This window comes from Melanotaenia boesemani, chromosome 18 (assembly GCF_017639745.1).
Source record: "Melanotaenia boesemani isolate fMelBoe1 chromosome 18, fMelBoe1.pri, whole genome shotgun sequence".
In the NCBI taxonomy this organism is placed as follows: domain Eukaryota; kingdom Metazoa; phylum Chordata; class Actinopteri; order Atheriniformes; family Melanotaeniidae; genus Melanotaenia; species Melanotaenia boesemani.
Window position 1 is genome coordinate 25,448,572 of NC_055699.1, and position 21,703 is coordinate 25,470,274.

Genomic DNA, 21,703 nt, shown 5'->3' on the forward strand with positions numbered 1-21,703 from the left:
AGACTATTAACCTTTTAACTGCATGCTCCATTATTTGGTGGAGCAGATTTTTCAGTGACTATAATGAATCTAATTAAACTTTGTGGAAGTAAACCCACCTGAGTCATTTCCACCACCTGTCTTAGGTGTGTAATACAAAAAGGAAATGTTTGTTAACTAATTGTTGTTTCAAGTTTTGAGAATTAAACTATCGTTACTAAAATATTAACTGTTATCTCAACCTTTGTTTTTTATTTGTATTGTCCCAAGAGGGGAAAAATAGATTTTTTTCTTAGTAGAAACATTAGGACTTTCTCCACTAAGCAAACCCCACGGGGTTATGTGTGAGCTGTGATTTGTACCTTGACTCCTAACAGTTTCCTGGTGGTTTGTGTCAGCTCACCTTCTGGAACGGTCCTTTCGATAACCGTAAAGTTGGCAGAAAATCCTTCCTTTGCTATGGCACTGTCAGTGTTGATTGTCAGTGCCAAAATGCCAGTGTAAGAGATGATCCTGCCCGGGGTGTTCTGTCCACAGTACCTTCCGACGTAAGGCCCAACTGGAGAGAAAAAGGAGAGCAAAGCACAAATATTGTTCCCTGGGTTAACTCAATATTTGTTTGTTTGCCACCGACATGTCACACATGGGTTTTAACCATTGAAAAACTCCCCCCCACCTCTATGGAGGTGTGAAAACCCTCAGGTCCCATAAAGACCCATGGGAAAAGCCTCCGAGCATTCCAGACTTACTGCAGTGTGGGGCAGGTCAGTCTGTAAATACCTCTGTACTCAAACTAAAGACGGACACGGTCATGGCCCGGTGGCTTTTGTGAAGGAGACAAAAGAAGTAAAGAAGGCCAGGGAAGATAATAAAGGACAGAAAGCAATAAAAGGACAGGTGGAGGGAGGTGAGACGTTAGGGGGAGACAGAGAGAAAGAAAGGAACCTGGGGAAACGAGTGATGGTAGCGAGAGAGCAATGACCTTGCTCTGTGTCTTTGATGTGTGCTATGATCCATGCACATTTATGAGTGTGCGTTCCTGTCAGTGTGCACGGACCTGCAGCTTATCTGTGATTAGTAATGCTGTGATCAGCAGCGGGTGACAGTCCTGCCTCCCTGTGGCCTCCTGTCATCCAAAACATGGCACTTCCAGCCCAGCTCTGACATGGAAGGCAGGGTCGTGGGGGGTTACGGGCAGTGGCGTAAAGACTTAGATTAATCTTCATAAACCAGGTGCCTGGTGTATGTCTGTGGGAATATTGTGTGGCGTTAAACCCAGTAAGGCTTGGGCTGAACTAAAAGAAGAAACAGGGGAAAAAAAGCTATCTGCTGGATTATCTGCATGACTCCCCAGCTCTATGAAAATTTAAAGAAGCTTGCTATGAACACTGTGTACTGCCTGCCTCTCAACTCCTCAGAGAAGGAGGAATAGGGAGTGCTTCTTCTTCTGCAGTGCCTGTCCAGCCAGGTGTATTTGAAAGGTGTGACTCCCCTGCTGCTTGCCTGGACATCTCCGGCCTCAGCACACTCCGACAGCCAGAATGCCTCCAGCCCTCTGTGCTAATGCACTATTGATCCGGCAGGCACAACAGGAGCCGCCCAGCACAAGCCGACACAGTATTTTCCTCCTGTGGCTTATTTTTATACACCACTGTCTGTCACACATTGCAACCCCTGAAAGGTGTGATGTCACATAAAGCTGGTGTCCAGTTTCTGCCTTGAACAGGGTCACTGTGGACAAAATAATTTCAGGTCTGTCTTATTTTGCCTTTTCTTGCTTCATACTTTTAGGTCAATGAGCAGAGGTAGCTCTGAATTTTACGTTATCACAGGAAAAGTTTCACATTAAAAAGGTGATAATGTGTCACATTCTCATCTCTAACAGAGAAAGAGTGTCCTTAATCAACAACAATCATGGAAATGAAACATCCCCACTTCCAGCGGAGAGCATATAAATGAGCCGTAGAAACACGCCGAGGTCAACTCTGCAAAGTTTCCGTCTTCAGAGATGTGAACTTTAGTAAATTCACTTGAAGAGGGACAGTGATTAACACTTCAACCTCATCACCTTCAATCCCAAAGCAGAGAGTATAGATGTTCAGCAGGTTGAAAGCACCCAGATAAGATTCTTTCAATTTTTAAGCTGCTGATGAGCGAGAGCAGCTTTCATCTTGTCTGCACCCTCGTTGGAATAGCCAGAAGAAAAACTTCAAGATGTGTTTCGCTTGCTGAGTTCAAAGCCTAATCTCAGGCTATGGAAGCATAGCTTTGAAGACTGCTCACCCTCTCTCGCCTTGTCCTATGCCTGCTGATTTTTAAGATGAATGGAGAATTGAGAAGGTTGCTATAAGGCAATATTTGATGAGTGTGTGTCTACGGAGCTGCTGAAGGCTGTGCTCAACCCTGGGTTCAGAAGATGTTGGCTGGTCCAAACTGGTTCAGCTGAACAGCGACAGAATTTTTCCCAGTCTTTGCCAGGAAACACAAGGAAATTTATGGAGGAAATTCCTTTTCGAGTCATTTCCTGCAAGATGGGACTCTCAAACAAAATGCTTCAACATCACACCCCAGATTAGACCTTGAACTCCCAAATGTATTGACTCCAACACATTACTGCACACAATGCAGCCTGGGACTGAAAGAAAGAAGGATGAGATAGTGTTGGGAACAGGAACTGTTTGACCTGGAACGATGAGTAAGCATTAGGCTCACAATGGATGTAAGATCATAGCTTAGTCTGGTTAAAAAAGTTATCCTGATGGTTTATTAGCTTGTTAATTTGTTTGGGAAAGCAATGAAGTCATATTCGTCTGTTCCATAGAATTTAGATATTCTACATGTTCCTATTTTTTCTATGCAAATGTTGAACTAGTCAGTCATCTGTGTCCACAAAGTCTTCATGTCTTACTTTGCATTGGCAACAATAATTTTTGTAGGTTTCAGAAATGAAAAGCACACAGTAACATAAACAAAGATAATTAATATGAACCTTTATGAGCATCGTTCAAAAAAATCTCACTTTACTTTTGCAATTAAACCACTTCACATGGCTTCACAGCTCTTCCCCTGTGAAGCCATGCTGCTGTGATGAATGCAGGATGTAGTTCAGCATTGTCTTGCTGAAATCAGCAAAGGCCTTCCCTGAAAGAGACGTTGTCTGGATGGGAGCAGATGTTGCTCTAAAACCTCCATGTACTTTTCAGCATTGATGGAGCTTCACAGATGTGGAAGCTGTCCACACCATAGTTACTAATGCAGCCCCATCCCATCAGAGATGCAGCTTTTCACCTGTCCACTGATAACAAGCTGGATGCTAGTAGATAAGCAGATTAATTATCATCAAAATGGTGCATTGTCTATCAACCATTTTTCTTCTAGGTTTAACATGTTTACGTTAAACAACATGAAGAACAGATAAAGCTGGGCTCAGTTTTACCCTACAATGCTAGCTGTGTTGCTCACCTCCAGGGAAGCCATCCCAGATCTCCAGTCGGTCGTAGCGGCAAAACACACCAGTAGGGGGCGTCGTGTCAGGCTCCAGCTCAAAGCTCTCAAACTCCAAAATGATTTCTGACTTCTTTGGGGCAAAGATCATGAAAGTGCAGTCCAGGTTGTTGGGGTACTTCTCTGGGAATCCAGGCGACTTTATGACTCCGCTGTTGGAGGTGAAGTTCCTGGAGCATTCAGGACCTGAAGGAAGGGATGAACGTGGAAAAGGTGACGGGAGGTAAGGAAATTAGATGCAAGTGGAAAGAAACAAGAGGAATCACTGTTGTGAAAGTGATCTATCTCTGTGTTGTGTTCAGGACATTTGATGACACATCTCTGAGGAATCATCCTGATGACTCTTCTGTCCGCATGAAGCCACATCTGGATCTCTAAGCTCTCCTCTGTGCTTTGCCAGTAAATCTGTAACTCCTGAACATCTGGGCTGAGTCTATAAACATTAGCACAAGGCCTCAATCATCAGTGGAGGAATGATGAATAAACAGTTTGGCTCAGGTTATAAAAACCTCTCTGTCACACACAAACCCTCATCAGGATATGTCTCCAAAACATATGAGAGGTGTTCAAGCAAAACTACAGCTTTGGTGATGGAAAGCAAGCAAGATGACTGTGCATACATCAACACACACACATGATTTTACTCCAAATATTTACCCACACCTCCCCAGAGAGCCACCTTTTTAGCTGATGAGGAGCATTAACATGTTTCTGTGGTAGCTACCTTGCAGATCAGTAAAAAAGACCGATGTGATAAAAAGGAAAAACATTATACTAACAGCTGCAGGATGATTTTTTAAGAGAATGACAGATAGAGACATGAAGATTTGCAGGCTCAAGTGGCAATCCAAGCTCGGCTTAACACAAACACACACTGGCAGCATCAGAAAAAGAGTACTGTCATTCAAGGCAATTATTTGGAGCCATTAGAGGCAGAAATGTACCCAGGATAACATCATTTTCATGCTAGTCTGGCAGCTGGTGTGATGGGTGCAGATGGGCCCAGTCGAAGGCAAAATTGCAGGGAGTTATCGCTAGATAGAGCCGCCGTGCTGCAGTCGTTGTAGCTTAAATGAATGTGGCAAACAGCTTTTTCCAGCATCGTTCAAGCGTCTTGCTGTGCCCCTAATTGAAGACCATCAGGCCCACTTGAGCCTATCCACTGGTGGAGTGAGTGAGGGGATGGAGAAGCACATTGATTTTATTTCTCCCCAAGTTGAAAGCCACGACGAGTAGCGTTTTGACTCGAAAGAATGTTAGCATTTAGAGCAGCAGCTAGAGTGTGTCTTTCAAAAACAGTAGGCACTATTAAATTTGCAGCATCCCCCGATATTTACTTTAGAGAAAATGGAGAGATTTTGTAGAGAGATGGCTGTACATCTGTAGATTTGCCACATTTGGGAGTGTCAGACAGCTTAGAGGGAAACCACTGTGGCACTGGTGCTCTAGATCACTGGTTCCCAGCCTATTTTCTCTGAGGATACCTTCATGCAACTACCAAAAAGCTGTGGACCCCCCCACCGTCCCATGTTGAAACCATGCTTGGTTTTATACTTTCATTAGCTGTTTCTCACCATAAATGATGCATTCTAGCTGACTCATTTTCTTAGATAAAAACCAAAGTTAAGCTAATTACCAAGGCTTTTTTTTTCAAAATAAGGATGCATCATCTGCTCTGTGGCATTTCTCAGACATGTCCCATTAATAAAATGGTGCAACGTGTTTTCAGGCTCCCAAAACACTGGTTCCATGTGAATGAAACACCCAGATGACCAAAAACTTAAGCGAATATGCCTCAACTCATCTCTGTGTAGATATAGACTTCATTTAAATCACACTGGGCCTGAACAGTCAAAGCCTAGGGGACTCCCTGTGCTCTTTGGAGGACCCCCTTAGGCGTCCAGGGACCCCAGTTTGGGAACCACTGCTCTAGGTATCTGGACATTGGCCAAGAACTCCCTCCAGCATTCATCCCATTAACTCCCACTGCCATTCTTATCTCAGTTCTGCAGTTGACCAGAACAGATGAGACATTTTGGAACAGTTTTCTCTAAAAATCTTGTCCTAACCTGAACATTTCTCTTTCCTTACCAGGATAAATGTAACCGCCATGCACCCGTTTGCACAGGTAAAAACTAATTAAATCTAACCGTTCTATTCAGAAACCAGTAGTGAGGCATAGATAGAATAGAATAGAAATACTTTATTAATCCCTTCGGAGAGCCCTCAGGGAAATTTGGGAAAAAAACCGGTTTGTATTTGTTGTCTTTCTCTCTTGCTTTTCATGCATCACTCATTTTACATTTACAGAAAACAAGCTAATCCAGTTTTCTCTCTGTGTTTAACTGGACTTTCATGACTGAGGCTAAGCCAAGGACATACCTGCCTGTTGTCAGCTTTTCTATCCCTGGCTGCATACGACAAGAACAACAAGAAGCAGAGGAGAGAAAGATGGATCACTCTGCTTCCACTGGCCAGATAATCATCCAACACATCTCTTTTAACCAGCGTCTATGTGGGGGACTTTCCTTTCCGCAGCTCTCACTGTTTTGTGCTCATATTTGGTCATATTTGCATTAGACGGATTGACTGAAAGCTGTACGTACAGCTTGTAAGCAGAGGGAGGATCTAAATAGTTTAGATGATTTTTTTCTCACATTAAATACTGTTTGACAAGTTGGTCTCTCCCTTGTCCTGCAACTTTCAAACTCACAGAAGGACGTAAAAGGCATGTAAAAACTTCTATCCCTTCAATATTACCATATTCTAAGGAAACTTAAGTTTCTGAGCTCTGAAAACATCATTCATTTAAAAATTCTCTGTTTAATATAGTGAATACATATATTATTTATCATTATTCTATCTTCTGTATGATTTCACTGTTTCCTCTAACATCTTTTGGGCACGACGGATGGAAACCTCCGGCTATAATCCAACATGTTTACATTCAAACCTGAACTTGCGTCGTCCTGTCCAAATAAAATGAATTGAAATTGAAAATACAAGTATTTTAAATTGTCCCTGACCTGATCCCACTCTCATTCACTATTGTTTTAAGCTGTTTTCTTATTTTCCCAGATTGATGGCTGTGATAAGAAAGGGTTAATGCTGGAGGTGGAAGGCTTTTGCCTGCATGGAAGGCTGGACTGAAGGGAGCAGACTTTCATTTCATTTGGGGAAAAAGCAGTTCAAACCGCTACTTTTAAACAAACAGCTTAATTTATGGCAGGAAGTTAAGGGACGGAAGGGGAAGCAACCTTGAACAGCCTCACTACTGGACCTAATGCCTTCTTTTAACTCGTGTTTACGCCGAGTCCTTTAGCAACTTGCTCAGTGAGCCATTAGAATTTGTTTAACAGGAGCAGCTGCAGTATTTCAACAGAGATTTGTTTTTAAGTGTAAAAGATTTAGAAGGAATCTTTAATAAATATGGCTCCAATATATTTGGGAGGCTCTCTGATGATACACCATGGAACACTTAAATGTGTCTGCCTCTTACTATTTTCATTTTAAGATCTCTCTCTCTCTCTGGTTCCAGACATCCACTTTTCTTTCTTTTTTTTCTCCAACTTATCAAGAAAAAGTTGGAGCCATGAGGGCTAAAGTTGTTGTTTTTGGACTGCTAAGTAAATCACCTTTGTTTATGTAGCATGTAGCTCTCCCACCAGTCATTAGACTGGTTTCTACCCCTCCATTTTGCCCTCATGCTATGCTGACAGAAGGGTTAATTGCCAGTGGAAAATGAACTCTTTCAGTACTATATAAATAAATAATTAACCTGAAGCCTGTGGAGGACCAGTCACTGGTATTTTGGATGACGTTACCCTGCTCATCCATTAAAGAGGGGGGGAGAAAAACAGCACCAAGTGGATAGGGTGCAGTTCCCACCTGGATCCCCTCAAAGGAATTCTTAACTTTCCATGATGGCTGAGCATGTGTGTGATGACACTGCTTCCTCACGCCAGATGTGAAGTACACCAGGCGGCTGTGCTCAGCGTGCTCTCTACAACATGCACGTTCACATCTTGAAGGTTTTTTTACAGTTGTGTTCAAAGTGAAGTATCACAACACGATGAGCAGAGGTTTTCGTCGAGGTGTTTCACGGTGCCTCCATCTCTGCACCCTCACCTACTCCGGTGGGCCCTCTGCCAGCCTTTATGTTGCTTCAAGCGAGCCGCTAAGAGAAAACACATGTTGGGCTTGTGCACATGCATGTGTTTGCTTCAGCTTCTTTAAACAATCATTTGAGAACTTTTGGAGATTGTGTCAGACGACGGGATAAACCCGGCTTTCTGTCTCCTGCTAAAGCAGAAGGCTTTCACTGTATAAAAACCCAATGTCAACCCAGTTTACACGTTTTAATTGTTTTTGCTCCTATTTTCCACAGCTTTTTGACATACCATTTTATCATTCTTTTGATGTGAAACTCCTCTAAACAAACAAAAGCAAGTATCTTGTTAATCTGCTCCCTACAGCTCAAACATTTCTCCCTCCTCATCTCCTCGTCTCTCGCCAGACTTCAGCCAGTGGAGCGAAGCTGCCAATTTGCAGGCTGTAAAATAAATAGCCCATGCTAATTAAGATGGCTGGATGGGACTGAGCGGTGGAGAGGGGTAGAAAGTGATGTGGAAGCAGCCAAAGTGAGCCGCAAAACAACCTGTTCTCTTCCAATTAGACACTTTGCAGGCCACAACTAACAAAAGCCAGAGCTACGAATGCCAGCAACTGCAAGAGTGTGTGTAAAAGTGTATTGACATGTGGGTCAAAATGCACATATAAACATACTTCTGCAAAGTTGGCACATAATCCCTGAGGGAGGCATGTGTTTACATATGTATGCTGTGTGTGTTTATTTATCTTCCATGTGACCTTTTCTTGCATTAAACCCTGACGTTTGCTTGCAGCGAGGCTATAATCATAGTAATAAACAGCTGGCGTTCTTTGCATTTCCCTTCCTACTGACAAGCACAAGTTCTAGCCTCTGTTATCAGAACATCTGCGTATCATCATTAACATTACATGTGTTAGCCAACACAATGTTTTCCCAGCTAATGCCCTGTTTGTTGATAAGCCATGCTAATCAGCTAGCTTGGTGTTTGGGTTTTTGCTTGCTTCTCTCTCTCACGCTCCAACAAACAGAGCTGTTAATTGATCTCAGAGCTCTGTTCTTGGCGAAGCCAGTGCCCAGTAGTCAAAACAGAGTGAATTCAAAGCATAACTGAGGTCTGGATCCACCAAAGCAGAAAAAGCTTATCCAAAGGTGCTAGCCTCCCTTCCACCTCAAGCTCTAACTGCGTACACAAACTGAAATCTAAGTAAGTATCATTAATCAAGCTAATTTATGCTTATTTTTTAAAGATATTTCTCACACTAAGTACTTTATATGTTTATGTTTACATGAATATGATTATTTGATGTGTTTTGGTCCTTCATGATCTCATCAAGATATTAAAGCTTGTTACTGAGATTTTTATTATCTAATGAGCAAGTCTGTGCTTAATACTAGAATATCAATAGAGGTTATGAAGTTAGATATTTTTAGGTGTTTTGAAACTTGACCAGTAATATTTTCTTGTTTTGTTGGCAAATATTTTTTCTTTTCCTTTCTTTCTTTCTTTCTTTCTTTTTTTTTTTGCTATAGCTCCATCTCGGTCCACCTTATTTCCTGCTAGATCAGTATCTTCTCATCTCAGCTGCTTGTGAGTGTGTTCAGTTTCTTCCCTGCTGCACCCCCTAACACGGCTCATTTATAATCAGTCCCGGCTAATAGATGAGACTGGGAAATACCAAGCTAATCGTGGAAAGAATGCAGCAGATTTAACCGGCCTATCGAGGGGGAATGAGGCGGTGTGTGGGGACGGGTTTGCGTATGTCGGGGTGGAGTGTGGCTTTGATCTTGCAAATGGACCCACACTCCACCAGCTGCCCCGCCGTAGCAACGACAAGCAAAAAGCTAGACACACAAACATGAGCACAGGCGCGCAAGCCCAGATTAAAAGAAAGGAGGGACCTTGCCAGGCTATTCATCATGTCTCAGAGGTCATGGGGTGGGGGAGCGGGGGTGTCCCATAGACTCCTGCTAAGGTTAATTAATGAAAGTGGAGTCTGTAGCACCTGTCTGCCTGTTCTCTAGACAGGATGTCCTCCTCTTCCTTCTTCCAGTCCAAACAAAGGAAGGCAGCAAACCAGCAGATAATTCTCCAAATTCTGCTCAGTTCTGATAAGATAGACATCCCCTGATAATATTTATGCTTACACACAAAAATGTTACTCGGACCTCCTATTTTTAGACAAAGCTGAAAGCACTTCCAGACATAAACTGTGCTAAATGAGCTGAATTCACTTTCTCCACAAGCAGCTGATAATGGCAGGTTCATACTCTCACTGAGGACCGCCATCTGACGATAAACCACCACTTGGAAAAGCATTTGTTCAATCACTGCTTAGCAAATTACACCCTTGCTTATTGGGCAATAATTCACAGCAGATACAAACGGCAACAATTCTGGAGCATCCGGGAGTCTGATTGGTTTGTTCTGAGTGAAACATATTTTTTTGCCATGTTGCATTTGCATAATGTGACACTTTGACGCCTTGACTATAATGCAAAAAAGCATTAAATTAGACATTATCAGAGTTTTTCCTGCAGTGTTCGATTAATTCGGAGGAAGATGAGGAGCTTAGGCCAAGATGATAAGAACAAGAAGAACCAGACATTATGCATTAGATGTGCTCTAAAATTATGTGGGAGAATTAAAACATTATTCAGTATCATGTCTCATTTAAGCATTCTGGAGTTTCTTAAGCTACAGCTGTATTATTTTTATTTATTTATTTTTTACCCACCTGTCTTAAAGATCTCGTATCGGATGGAGAAACCTGCCCCGTGGGTCTCATAGTCAGACACAAACTTAATGAAGAGCTGGTTTCCGGAAGAGACGACCGGAGAGGGGGCGATCTTCCCACAGTATTTCCCCACCAGCTGACCGCTTTCATCCACGCCATCTCGCACCTCCACATAGTCATACCTGGACAAACACAAGCAGATGAAGGCGGTGTCAAGATGAGTTTAGTTTGTTCATCCATTTATTCTTGAAACAAATCAAACAAAACATAATTTAAATAAAGAATGAAAAGGAGCAGAAAGAAGAAACAATTTACATGAACTGCCCCTGTTTTATATCACAGCTTCTCCAGAACACATAAAAAAGACAGATATTTACTTCTGCTCATGATTCTTAAAGGTCTTTTTTGTAAAAATAAAAATGGAATTTGTGTAAGTTTCACAAGACCTTCCCTAGACTTCAGTACAGTAGCTCAGATATGTCAAAATGATTGAGTTTTATTGCATAATTTATGTTTTTTTTAATAAATAAATCTTTAACTTGTGTGTAGGATAGCAATTTTTTGCAAAAAATAAAAGAATTCTGTGATTTATTCGGGGTTTCAAAGCTAAACCTTTGTTTTACAGTGAATTTAATTAAAAATGGAGTGTAAAAAGATGTAGAGACACAAAAGCACGGCACTTTTGTGCAGGTAAAATCTGTCCTTGCATTATATGAAGTTTTGTACAACTACTGATCTTAACCTGAACAATCCTGTTTCCTGTTTAACTACAGGATAACACTCAAAATGAAAGAAAAAAGGGAGTGGGGGCCAGAAAGAAATTATAACTTTGGCCTTTGTACAGACAGAGCAGGTGTTAAAGGTATTACAAACCCAGAGACAGTCAAACTGCATTCAGATGGAATTTCAGACCCAGGGCGACTGAAGGGAACACACTTCATTAAGTCAGCGCTGAGTTCAGGAGCAGAACAAGTGGACGGATTTTTGGGATTCATGACACAAACACATGAAAGCTGGCAGCGCAACTTAAGCTGATAGAAAAAAATCTGAATGCCTGGCCAGTGAGGGTGGTCTAAACACCCTCAGGTTATCAGTTTGTGTAGGTTTTTCCACTCCAGTGCCACTCCAGTTAAGGATGGGTAAGAGTAAATTTTCCATGCTGTGTTTTGATTGTGAGTAACAGGGCAGGCGCTGCTCCATAAGACTTGACTTTAGGTTTCCACCATTTCTTTAATTGTCCATAATGGGAATTCCTGGTAAGATTTCAGCTCTGCAGGCTACTGAATACACACCTGTCCAAATACTCATGACCTGTTGCACTGTTCCTCTACTCTCATCAGGAAGCAGAGGAATTAACTAATTTAAATGCTGTAATTTTGGAGGCATAAGATGCAGCAGGTGTGTAACACACATACCCTCCGTCTCCTCAGAAAATATGTCCCCTCTGGGCAAAGGGGCCTATTTTCATAGTTTCACTTGATTCCCAAATTACTGTCAAAACATCAGGTGTCCACAGTGATTTTGAACTAACTTGATGCAAAGCTTTTTGCACAAAAAGGTGATTTACACTTTGAATGACAGCGTGGTCGGGCTAAATCCTTTCGGTGGAGTTAGACATGCATCAACATGCATGTTTGCCATCTTTTTCTACAAATGGTTTCTTCACATGTCTCAAGTTTAGAAATCTAGGTTGAATATATAGTAAAGAGCAATGGATTTTCAACACTAAACCCCGAGCAGAATCATTTTCCAGCCGAGTAACCGAGACTGTCAATTTATGTTTTAATTTAGGGACAAATTCAGCACAGTTTGGTCTCTTGTTGGTTGGACCTGTAAAATAACAGCATAATAACCTATAAATAATAAAAACTCTATATTTCCCCCCTTGTTTTAGTGCTAAGTCAAAGTTAATTATCACTATGTTACATTTAATGAAATTCTTTGAGAAATCACTTTTAACAACCTGAAATTTCTGGATAAAAATAAGTAAAGTTTCAACTATATTTTGACTCATTTACACATTTTATTTTATTTATTTACGTATTTTGATTCTATTTATATATTTTAGTGTTTTGATTAATTATATATTCTATCTAAAAAATATTACATTTAATATTTAAAATTTCATAAAAATATAAACAAAATGTTACATTTTTCATTGTTTAATAAAAAATTTTTAACTTCAAATATATGAAATAATACATGATACATTTAGATATTATTTTATTACTTTTTAATTTTATTTATTTAACATATTTACATAGGTATATATTTACTTATTTACACGTGCATTACAATCTATCTACATCAGAAAACATTTAATCCCAGGTATCTGAAACTTAAAAATCCAGTATTTCACATTATGATTAGAATAACTTTAAGCTCTAGAAGTTATTTTAAATGTACATATGTGTACATTTCCATATCTGTGTAATCCTGACCATCTGAACTGACTCTCCTCATAATACAAGCTGAAGTCAACATCAATCAAATGAGAAAGATATAAAAGACATAAAACGGTATCTGCCTTTCTTATTTTCCCATTGACTCGCTCTGGAGGGTCTCCATTTGAGAAACACTGGTATGGAGTATATTACAGTAGAAGGGTTTGGCCAGCAAAGGGCAACAGAGTATAACTGAATGTGGATTTAGACAGAAGTGGCACCAGTTCACATTGAGTCCTCAGTGGAGCTGGTGGGATGGATGACTTAACCCATCATTCAGCTTGGGTGGGGTGAGATCATATGTACCTGTCAAGATGCATCAAGTGCGTCCTCTTGTGCTTTAAGGTCTGCCACAGAGAAAGCTCCCATCTGTCTCTAAACCTCGGCTATCTTTAGTATCGCCTCTGTGCAGACTTGCTAACTCCATCAGAACAGCTTTTCCCCACATTTATGTATATTTCTGAGTCAGTCTGTGTTGCTGTGTTAAACCCCTGCTCTGTTGTTCTTTGTTTGTTGGCTTCTCTTCCACATATCTCTTGTGATTTTGTTGTGATTTTATGTCGGTCGTCTTCCTATTTCCTCGTCAGGCCACCAGCTATAGCAACAGTCCTGCTTGGCTTACAAAGGGACGACTTTGTTCCAGTTTCTTTATCAGCTGAAGCTCAGTAAGGAAAATACCAGTTTCATAGTGTTTACGGTGTTTTCCTCCACTGTGTTACAACCAAACAACCAGGGATCAACTTGTCATTTAGAGAGTTTTTCTTATAATGAGGCCATACAGTCCAGTTGAAAGAAGTTATTTTGCTGTGGGTGGGTCATTCTATGAATCGGGTGCCATTTGAGTCCACAACATTTGATGAGATTAAAAATCCATAAAAATGGGTCCAACTGTATTTAAAAAGTTTCAAGCTGTTAAGATGTGTGTTCTTAATCACATACTAAGAGACAATGGTATTACAGAAAATGACATCATGTGAGCGTCTGTAAGAGCCAAGATCAAAAGCAAACTTCCCACAATATTTTATCTTGTTTATTTGATGTTTTTATAGGTTGGACGGAGTCTGTCAAGCTTAATGTAACCACCTCGTCACATAAAATAGATCAGGAAAACTTTATTTTTTTAAGAAAAAAACACTATTAATGGAAATAAAAATTATAATTCAGATTGAAATCAGTTATGCTGAGTCAGCTAGCTTACCATGCAGTGAACTGGCAGCCATTTTATGTTGAAACTTACCAACCCCGTCACATTTTTCATTGTGAAGGGTTGGTATTTATGAAGCATATACACCTGTGAAGTTGTTTTAAAAAATATTTTAAAATATTAACATCTAATAAAGGACACTTTACTAGTAGGAAAACACACAATTTTCAGACATTTATTTTATGTATTATTGGTCATTGTGTGCATATTGTCGGGGTGGTACAAGAATGACTCATGGGTCTGAACAAATATAGGTAATTTTAATACTACAGGTCATTTTAAAATATTTTGTGGAGGCATTGTTTCATAGAATGACTCAGGAAATGTGCATACAAGCAGGCAAACTTAGTTTGAATTATACTTTTGGTTTAAATTGCTGAAAGATGCAACAATGAAATGAATAATAAATGAATTCCCCTCTGTAGTGACCTATCAGGTCACAACAGAGCCTTAGTCTTCTTGTGGAACCTCTGCTAGTCTCTAAGCAGACCTATAATTCACTCCAGAGTCTCTGACTGTGCAGCATTGTTATGATCAAAAGCTGAACACTGTCAGAAGCCTAAAAAATTTATATTGAGATGCTTTACTGAGAAGAAGACAAGCGAGCTGCTTGAAGGTGCTGAGCAGGTGTATGTACGCTTGCATTTATGTTTACAAACATGGATTATGCATTTTGTGTGCAGTATAGCAAGTATTAATGCATGTACAGTCCCTGCATTTTAAATGCATTCGTTCCTCAGTAGGCTGCTTTTAAAGGCGGCTGAGTGAAGGCGAAAACATAGATCGAGGAGAAAATACCCTTGGGATGGTGGTGGTGGTGGTGGTGGGGTGGGGTTGGGGGGGGGGGGGGGGGGGGGGATGGGGGGGGATAGAGATCTTCTTCTCCAAAATGTCTCTATTTGTGCCAAAGTGAGCGGACCTTCAGTCGTTCTGCACCAGTGGGTCCATGCTCTCTGCTCTGCTAACACAGATCCATCCAGGCTTCTATCATCTGGAAGGCGTTATGGGCACCGCTTGGCTGGGCAGTTTGATGCCTCCTAAAGACTCTCGTGTTTCTGGCAGTGCTAAATGTAGCTCTAATCTATTGCTCTACACACCTGTGGGTACTCACTTCCGTGGTTCAGAGTCCTCAGGGAGGACAGAGGACGGTTAACAACCTCTATCTAGGATCATAAAACAAGTCCACAGACATGTCCTACTTATCAACCCCAGACAGTCATAGTTTTGGGGTTTGCCTCTGCTCTATTTCCTCTTGACCTGTCAAGTTAAACTTAGACTCTTCTTAGGATTATGTGTGGTGATATTTATGTTTTACCACTGCCGCTGTTGTTGTTTGTCTTTTTCCTCTTATTCCTCATGACAATACAATCCAGTTGAGCCATGCACCTATTTATCTGTCTAGTCTGCTTTGGGTCTGGGTGGGCTTGCTAGCACACCACAACACACATACAGATAATTACACACACACATTGAGCTGCCTACCACAGTGCTAATAGTGAAAACTGTTCGGCAATCCAGTGGGGAAATTAAAGGGAGAAAAGAAAGGGGGTAGGAGGAGGGGGGGCAATGTAATTCTCAACGACCTTCGCTTCACCAACTCAAATGTATTAGCTTGCCTTCTTTCTTCAGGCACAGAGAAAAAGCAATCCGCTTGTGTCAAACGAGAACATTAGTCCTCCTTGCAAAGCCAAAGAGAAGGCGACAAACCACCGGCTCGACAATATAACAGTTATATTGCCTGAAGCTTTCCCATGGAAATAATCTGTCCTTCCTCTATGAATGTCGGCTCGATATGGTTCTACAAAAGCAATGCAATCTGAGGCAATGGAATAATGCTATGACAGACTGTGTAAGCCTCATACAATTGGTTAGATTTCTTAATCAGACCATTTATAAGCTCAAAAAAAGCTGTGGAAAGTTCCTGAACAAGAGCTCTTTCTTCCCAACTGGCCTTTGGTTCAGCTGGATGCAGAACAAATGCCTGACCCTTTCTTTTGCATTTCTTTCTTTCTGTGGCTGGCAGTGTGCAGCATGAAAACATGTCACCTACAACTTGTCAAAACATCTCCAGGTAACACAAGTGGAAATGCCTAAACAATGAACTCGGGACAGCTCCACAAGACCCAGAGGGACTCCACGGGGGAAAGAACCTCGTTGTCAGCTGTCAGGAAACTCCAGCTCAGGGACTTCAGGGATTAATGAGTCTCCTCTAACAAACTGTCACTTGGGGCTCAAGCAAAACATCATTAATGTTTGTAAAGGGGGACCTAAGACAAGCTGATCTCTGAGTTACTTTTTCTGAGCCTGGAGGGGAGATACCTTGGCAAAATAAAATGGCCTCTTTCCCTGCTCTGAAATCCATGCTCCATCCCTGTTACATGTGACATTCATTAACCTGGACTAGAATAACAGGTTCCCGTTTTCCTTGGGCTCCAGTCCAACTGTAATGATCACCATGTCAGCCCGCCCACACAGACAATGAAATAGGAAAAAAGAAAAATAATAACTGGAGCACTAATCCGGGGCTACATCTCAATGTTCTCAGATAGAAACATTAACCCTAACTGACTTGCATTTTAAGAGTTGTATTGAAAGGCATAGCCAGATTGTTTAGATTATGAAGCATAACATTTTTTTCTTCACTTATATTGTGTCTCCACAGAAATAAAAACTGAATCCAAAGGCCTCAAACTGTTGCAACTCACCCTGTATGACTTGGCTAATTTGTTTATATTTATTTATTTATCACTGGTCCAATATATATTATGGATCAGAACCATTCAGAGCCTTGTACACCACTTTAAAGACGCACTACAGAACTTTTTGCAAATTTTCTCAATGTTGCACCCCCTATCGACGTCTAATTCAGAATCCATCTTGCATTCTACTTCTACTGTGAGTGCCCTCCAGCCAGTAAAAGACAGTCTTATCTTGACTCTTGTATTATCTTGTGCTCTGTTCCTTTCTTTTCCTCTTTTACTCCAATAATGTCTTCTTGCATTTCTTTGCTGAATCAGCCACGGTGCACCTTCAAAACAGCCGGCATGTTTATATCTGTTTGCTAGCGTCTGGCTCGGCCTTGGGATGCTGCTGGGCTGCAATGGCTACAGAAATGCAAATAACAAATGTTACAAGCCCAGAACGTTTGCCTCACAGGAAGTCACTGCAGAGATATGAGAACGTGCGTGATATGTTCCCTTATTATGGTCTTTGCGAAGTCACGAGCAGCAGCATTTGGGATTAGCTACAGGTGTCTTAGTGATTTTTTTTGAGAGAACTGTAAAAACTCCATTACAGTAGGGAAGACTACTAAAAAGAGACGATGAGCCATCGGTCCTCTTTTTGCAGACATATGATTTGGTTCCTGCTTCAATATGGTCAAATTATAGATTTCTGAATTGATCTGTTAGTTTAAACATTACTGGACACTAATCTGTCATGTTCTCTGCCCTACCTGGGCCCATTAGTAGATTTAGGTCAACTGGGTTTAATTGCTACTCTGCCTCTGCCATAGTTCCTACTCTGACAGGCTAACCAGTCCAATTCAGCCTATCTAGGTTTCCCAAATTGCTACTTGGTTTCTCTGCACTACTTAATCTCTCTTCAGTCTCTCCTTCTCTGCCAGATTATCAGCAACAGCACCTCGCCAAGTTGAAATCCAGTATTGAGTTGTCTTCAGATTGCCTACTGTTTTCGTCCTTGGATTACCCCTCTTGCCTTGCCCTTGTCGGATTCCTCTTGCCTGGTTTTTTGGATTTCTGGATTTTGACCCATGCTTTGCTTCTGAACCCCGAGCCTCGCCTATCGTCCTGGATAAGAACACCATCTGCCTCTGTGTTCTGACCATTGCCTGCCTTCTGACCTTGACTCTGGATTTTGGACTTTTTCAGCTCCCCTCCTTCCCCCTCCAGGACTAGACGGCTTCTTTAAGTCTTACCGGACTCTTGCCCCTTTGCTTAATAAATCTGGTTTCTTTGTATTCCTACTCCTGTGTGTGGTTGAATTTCTGGGTCCTCACAGTCAATCATTACATAATCTTTGGACGCTCATCATTCCAAACACAATAGGTTCAGATTTATGCTTAATTAGCTGAAGAAAATTCTGGAACATCCACATATTGATTAAAACCGAGGCACAAACAGAAACTTTGTCTGGGACCAGAATCCACTGGTGAGACAGTAATATAGAGCTGAATATCATCAGCATAATTATGACCAGATATTTGGTTTGTTTCTATGATCTACATAGTGGAAGCATGTAGATGCTGAACAGTAGGGGATCCAACATGGAGACGTGGGGAACTACACACTTCATCTTATAGTTACCAATCGATACAAAGTAGTTCCTGTCTTTCAGGTACGATTCAAACCAACTCAGAAACGGACGATCCGTCTAATAGGATGTTATGATCAAATGCAGCCCTGAGAGCTAACAGAACCAAAACTGAACTGCCGCAGCTATCTGTGTTTAGATGGATGTTGTTTAAGACTTTAACAAGGGCAGTTTTAAGGCTGTGATGTGGCTGACAAACCACCAACTCATCAAAAGTGACTTCCTGTTTGGAAGAGGTAGCAACATATCTGTTTCCTCATGCAAGGATATAGATAAAAGTAAAAAAAAAATGGGGAATGAGATGGATATTACCCGCCTCAATGGCCCAGCTGCACCTAACCAGCGTATTTGGGTGTAACCCCCACACTTTTAGACTCAGGGTTGCTGCTGTATTTTTAGATGCTGTCACAGTTTCTTTTTTTTTTTGGTATGGCCACACTTTTGTAAAGTATATTTCTACACTGCAATTATCATTAGCACTGATGGATTCAGCATGCTTACATCCATTAGCTTCCCTAATTACACTGCCGAGAGATCTGCTGTAGCCAACAATCAAATTAATGAATTTGGCCGTTTAGACTCTATTATTGCACCACAACCTCCCCCCTCCTTCAGCACCACGCACAATAATCCTTTATTCAGAAATATGAGCACAAAGTGACAGAAGGAGATTTCTGCCCCAAGGGGGGGATCCTTTCTGCTCAGCACAGAGGAGGCTCACACTGCTGAGGACTGAAGGAGGGATGGGTGGAGGGTGTGGGCCTCAGAACAAGCAAAGGAAATAAAACTAACCACAAAAGCTCCCACTGTTTGTAGGCTGCCCTGATGGCACCCCACATGTATGGCCCACCTCACTTTGAACCCTGAGGATGCTGAACTATGTTCAGCTGATTTGCTTTTTGTTCCCATGAAGGACTGTGACACGCCTGTAGGGCTAAAGCAGAGCTGTACATATTTTCAGTCGTCTTCCTTCGAGCTTTTTTCTTCCTATTTTGAAACTGTGAAGTGTGACAAATAGGTCATAATAACGTGGTTATAGAAATCTGAAAGTTCGTCAGTTGTTTCAACAAAAGAGTAAGTTTACTCTGTTTTTATTGTTTGTTTTAACGTGCCCACCATTTAAGTTAAGTTAGAACTGAAAATGTAAAGAGGTTAGTCAAAAAGTTAGTCCTGCAGGTTTTACATTTTAGTTTTCCTGCTCAAACACATCTGATAAAAAAAAAAAACAAAAACAAAAAAAAAAACATTTTCTTCAACAGCATGTTGTTAAGTTCTGCCCAAGCATGTAATCCCATTAATCTGATTCAGGTGTTGCAGCAATAGTATGTATGTAGATATGAATAGTCAAATTCTGAATGTGTGCTTTTGCAAATGAAGAACTCCTTCACATAATTACAGCAGCAAATCGGTGATAGCCTTATTATATATTTATTGTAACTAAGCCAAGTGAAATATATCAATTATAAAATCTATCCTGCTCAACATGAATGTTCAACAACTCCACACGTCATAGCCAGAAACCTTCAGATATGAGGATGCATAAAAAGAAGAATAAAGAACACAATAAATTGGTACAAAATTCAATGAAAAGGACCGTATTTTTTCTCAACGAAAGCAATTGAGAAGGAAAAGCACTCAGCCCCATTTCTGGGGGCCATTACAGATGGGAATGGCTCCCATTTGTCCCACCTTGACATTTGAGAGGATCTCTGATTACACAGGAAAAAGAGGGGAGGGCAGAGGTGAGCCAAGAAAGAGTCCTCCATAGGGGTCTGTGGCACAGCTCGGATGATACACTGTGGTTACAGCCATGAGAAGCCAAGGGTAAAAATAACAGGGCAGACGGAGAGAGAGATGATGTCGCACAACAGGCTGAATGTACACTGTTTCTTTTTTCATCACAGTCTTCCTCCTATTCTTGTTGCTGTTTATTACTATGAACCATCTCAGCAGCATGAATACAAGCACACCCTGCTGGGAGATGGGAGCTGGGAGCTGGAAGCTGGAAACTGGAAAATGGAAGATAGGAGCTGGCACATGGGAGGTGAGAGTTCGAAGCTGGGAGCTGGTAGCTGTAAAATGGGAAATGCAATATAGGAGCTGGGACATGGGAGCTGGGAGCTGGAAGCTGGAAACTGAGAAATGGAAGATAGGAGCTGGGACATTGGAGCTGTAAACTGAGAGATGGGAGCTGGCTAGAACAGCTTAACTTAATTCATGATGAAGAACCATCCTCAGCTCAGCACAAAATGTTATGTGTTATGTGCTGGTCAAATATTTGTTCAGCAGGTTTTTCTGCATATTTGGACAGCTATCTTCCAGGGTTTGGCAAAAACCCACAGTTGTGTTGTGGATCAACATGATCATCCTTTTTTTGTCCTTTACCATTTTGAAGAAACAAACCATGTGAGATCATGTTAATGCATATCGCTGCGAGGCTGATCAAAAGGATCCACTAACAGTCTCCTGTTTATTGTGGATACGTCACAAAAAGATGAGTGCTTGTTAGGGGGACAAACTATTACTGGATATCCTGTTCGTGGCATGTAGAATGAACATGATTGAGGTTAAACTTGCTTCAACCATAAGACAAGATTTAAGGAAATATTGTAAACAACTTGGAGCAAGTGACCCACTGAACTTCCATTAAACATTGCACTAAAATTAGCGACGTAGAGGAATAGAACAAGCAACAGCAGCAACATGCCCCCCCAAAACCATGTAGCAATCTATCTATCCCTGATGGTACGAGCAGTATAGCAGTGCTCCCTGTGGACTAATGAGCTGTGCATGCAAGGAGCTGAGAGGAGCAGACAAGGAAAGTGGAGAAGGAAAGGAAGGGAGGAGGGGAGTGGAGGCTGAGGTCAGTTAGAGGTAAAACCTTTAGGTGCTGGTCTCTTGACTCTCTACAATGGGCAGGAAGAGGGGAAGAGTGTGGTGTGGGTGCAGTGTTACTGTTTGTGCGTTAAAAGGAAACTGCTGGAGAAGATAGAGAAGGAATGAAGGTTGAGTTGTTGATAGAGGGAGAGAGGGGATGGGAACAAGAGAAAATATACCAAGCTCCTGCTCACTAAGATTCTTTTACAAGGTTCTGCAATGGTGAAGAAGCTTGAGGGCAATGGAAATAATAACCGCACTGGGAATTATTCAATTAAATACCCCATCCGTCCCCCCTGGCAGTCTTTCTTCTCTTTCTATTCTCTGCCCTCCCTGGAGCCTATAAGGCTTGGTGAAGGGGGGTGGGGAGGGTCAGAAAGCAGGCTTGGCTGAGTGCATCATGACCCGGTCAGCTGGCTGGACATGCAGCGTCCATCCTGGGAGGACTGTGATCAGAGCCTGAGGAAGTACTGAAAATAAAGAGAGGGATATTTGCAGGTAATGCTGAACAGACCAA

At 41.5% G+C, this 21,703-nt stretch overlaps 1 protein-coding gene across 3 annotated transcripts in view; it reads right to left on the bottom strand.

Annotated features, from left to right (window-relative positions):
* The window catches only part of nrp1a (neuropilin 1a), a 67,567-nt gene that overhangs the window by 34,115 nt on the left and 11,749 nt on the right, over positions 1-21,703 (bottom strand). For all 3 annotated transcript variants that reach the window (XM_041967930.1, XM_041967928.1, XM_041967929.1), the window contains 3 exons: positions 10,330-10,511; positions 3,442-3,669; positions 383-538 (listed from right to left, as the gene is read on the bottom strand). In XM_041967930.1, coding sequence (XP_041823864.1) covers positions 383-538; positions 3,442-3,669; positions 10,330-10,511 — 566 coding nt within the window. The remainder of the gene's footprint in view (positions 1-382; positions 539-3,441; positions 3,670-10,329; positions 10,512-21,703) is intronic.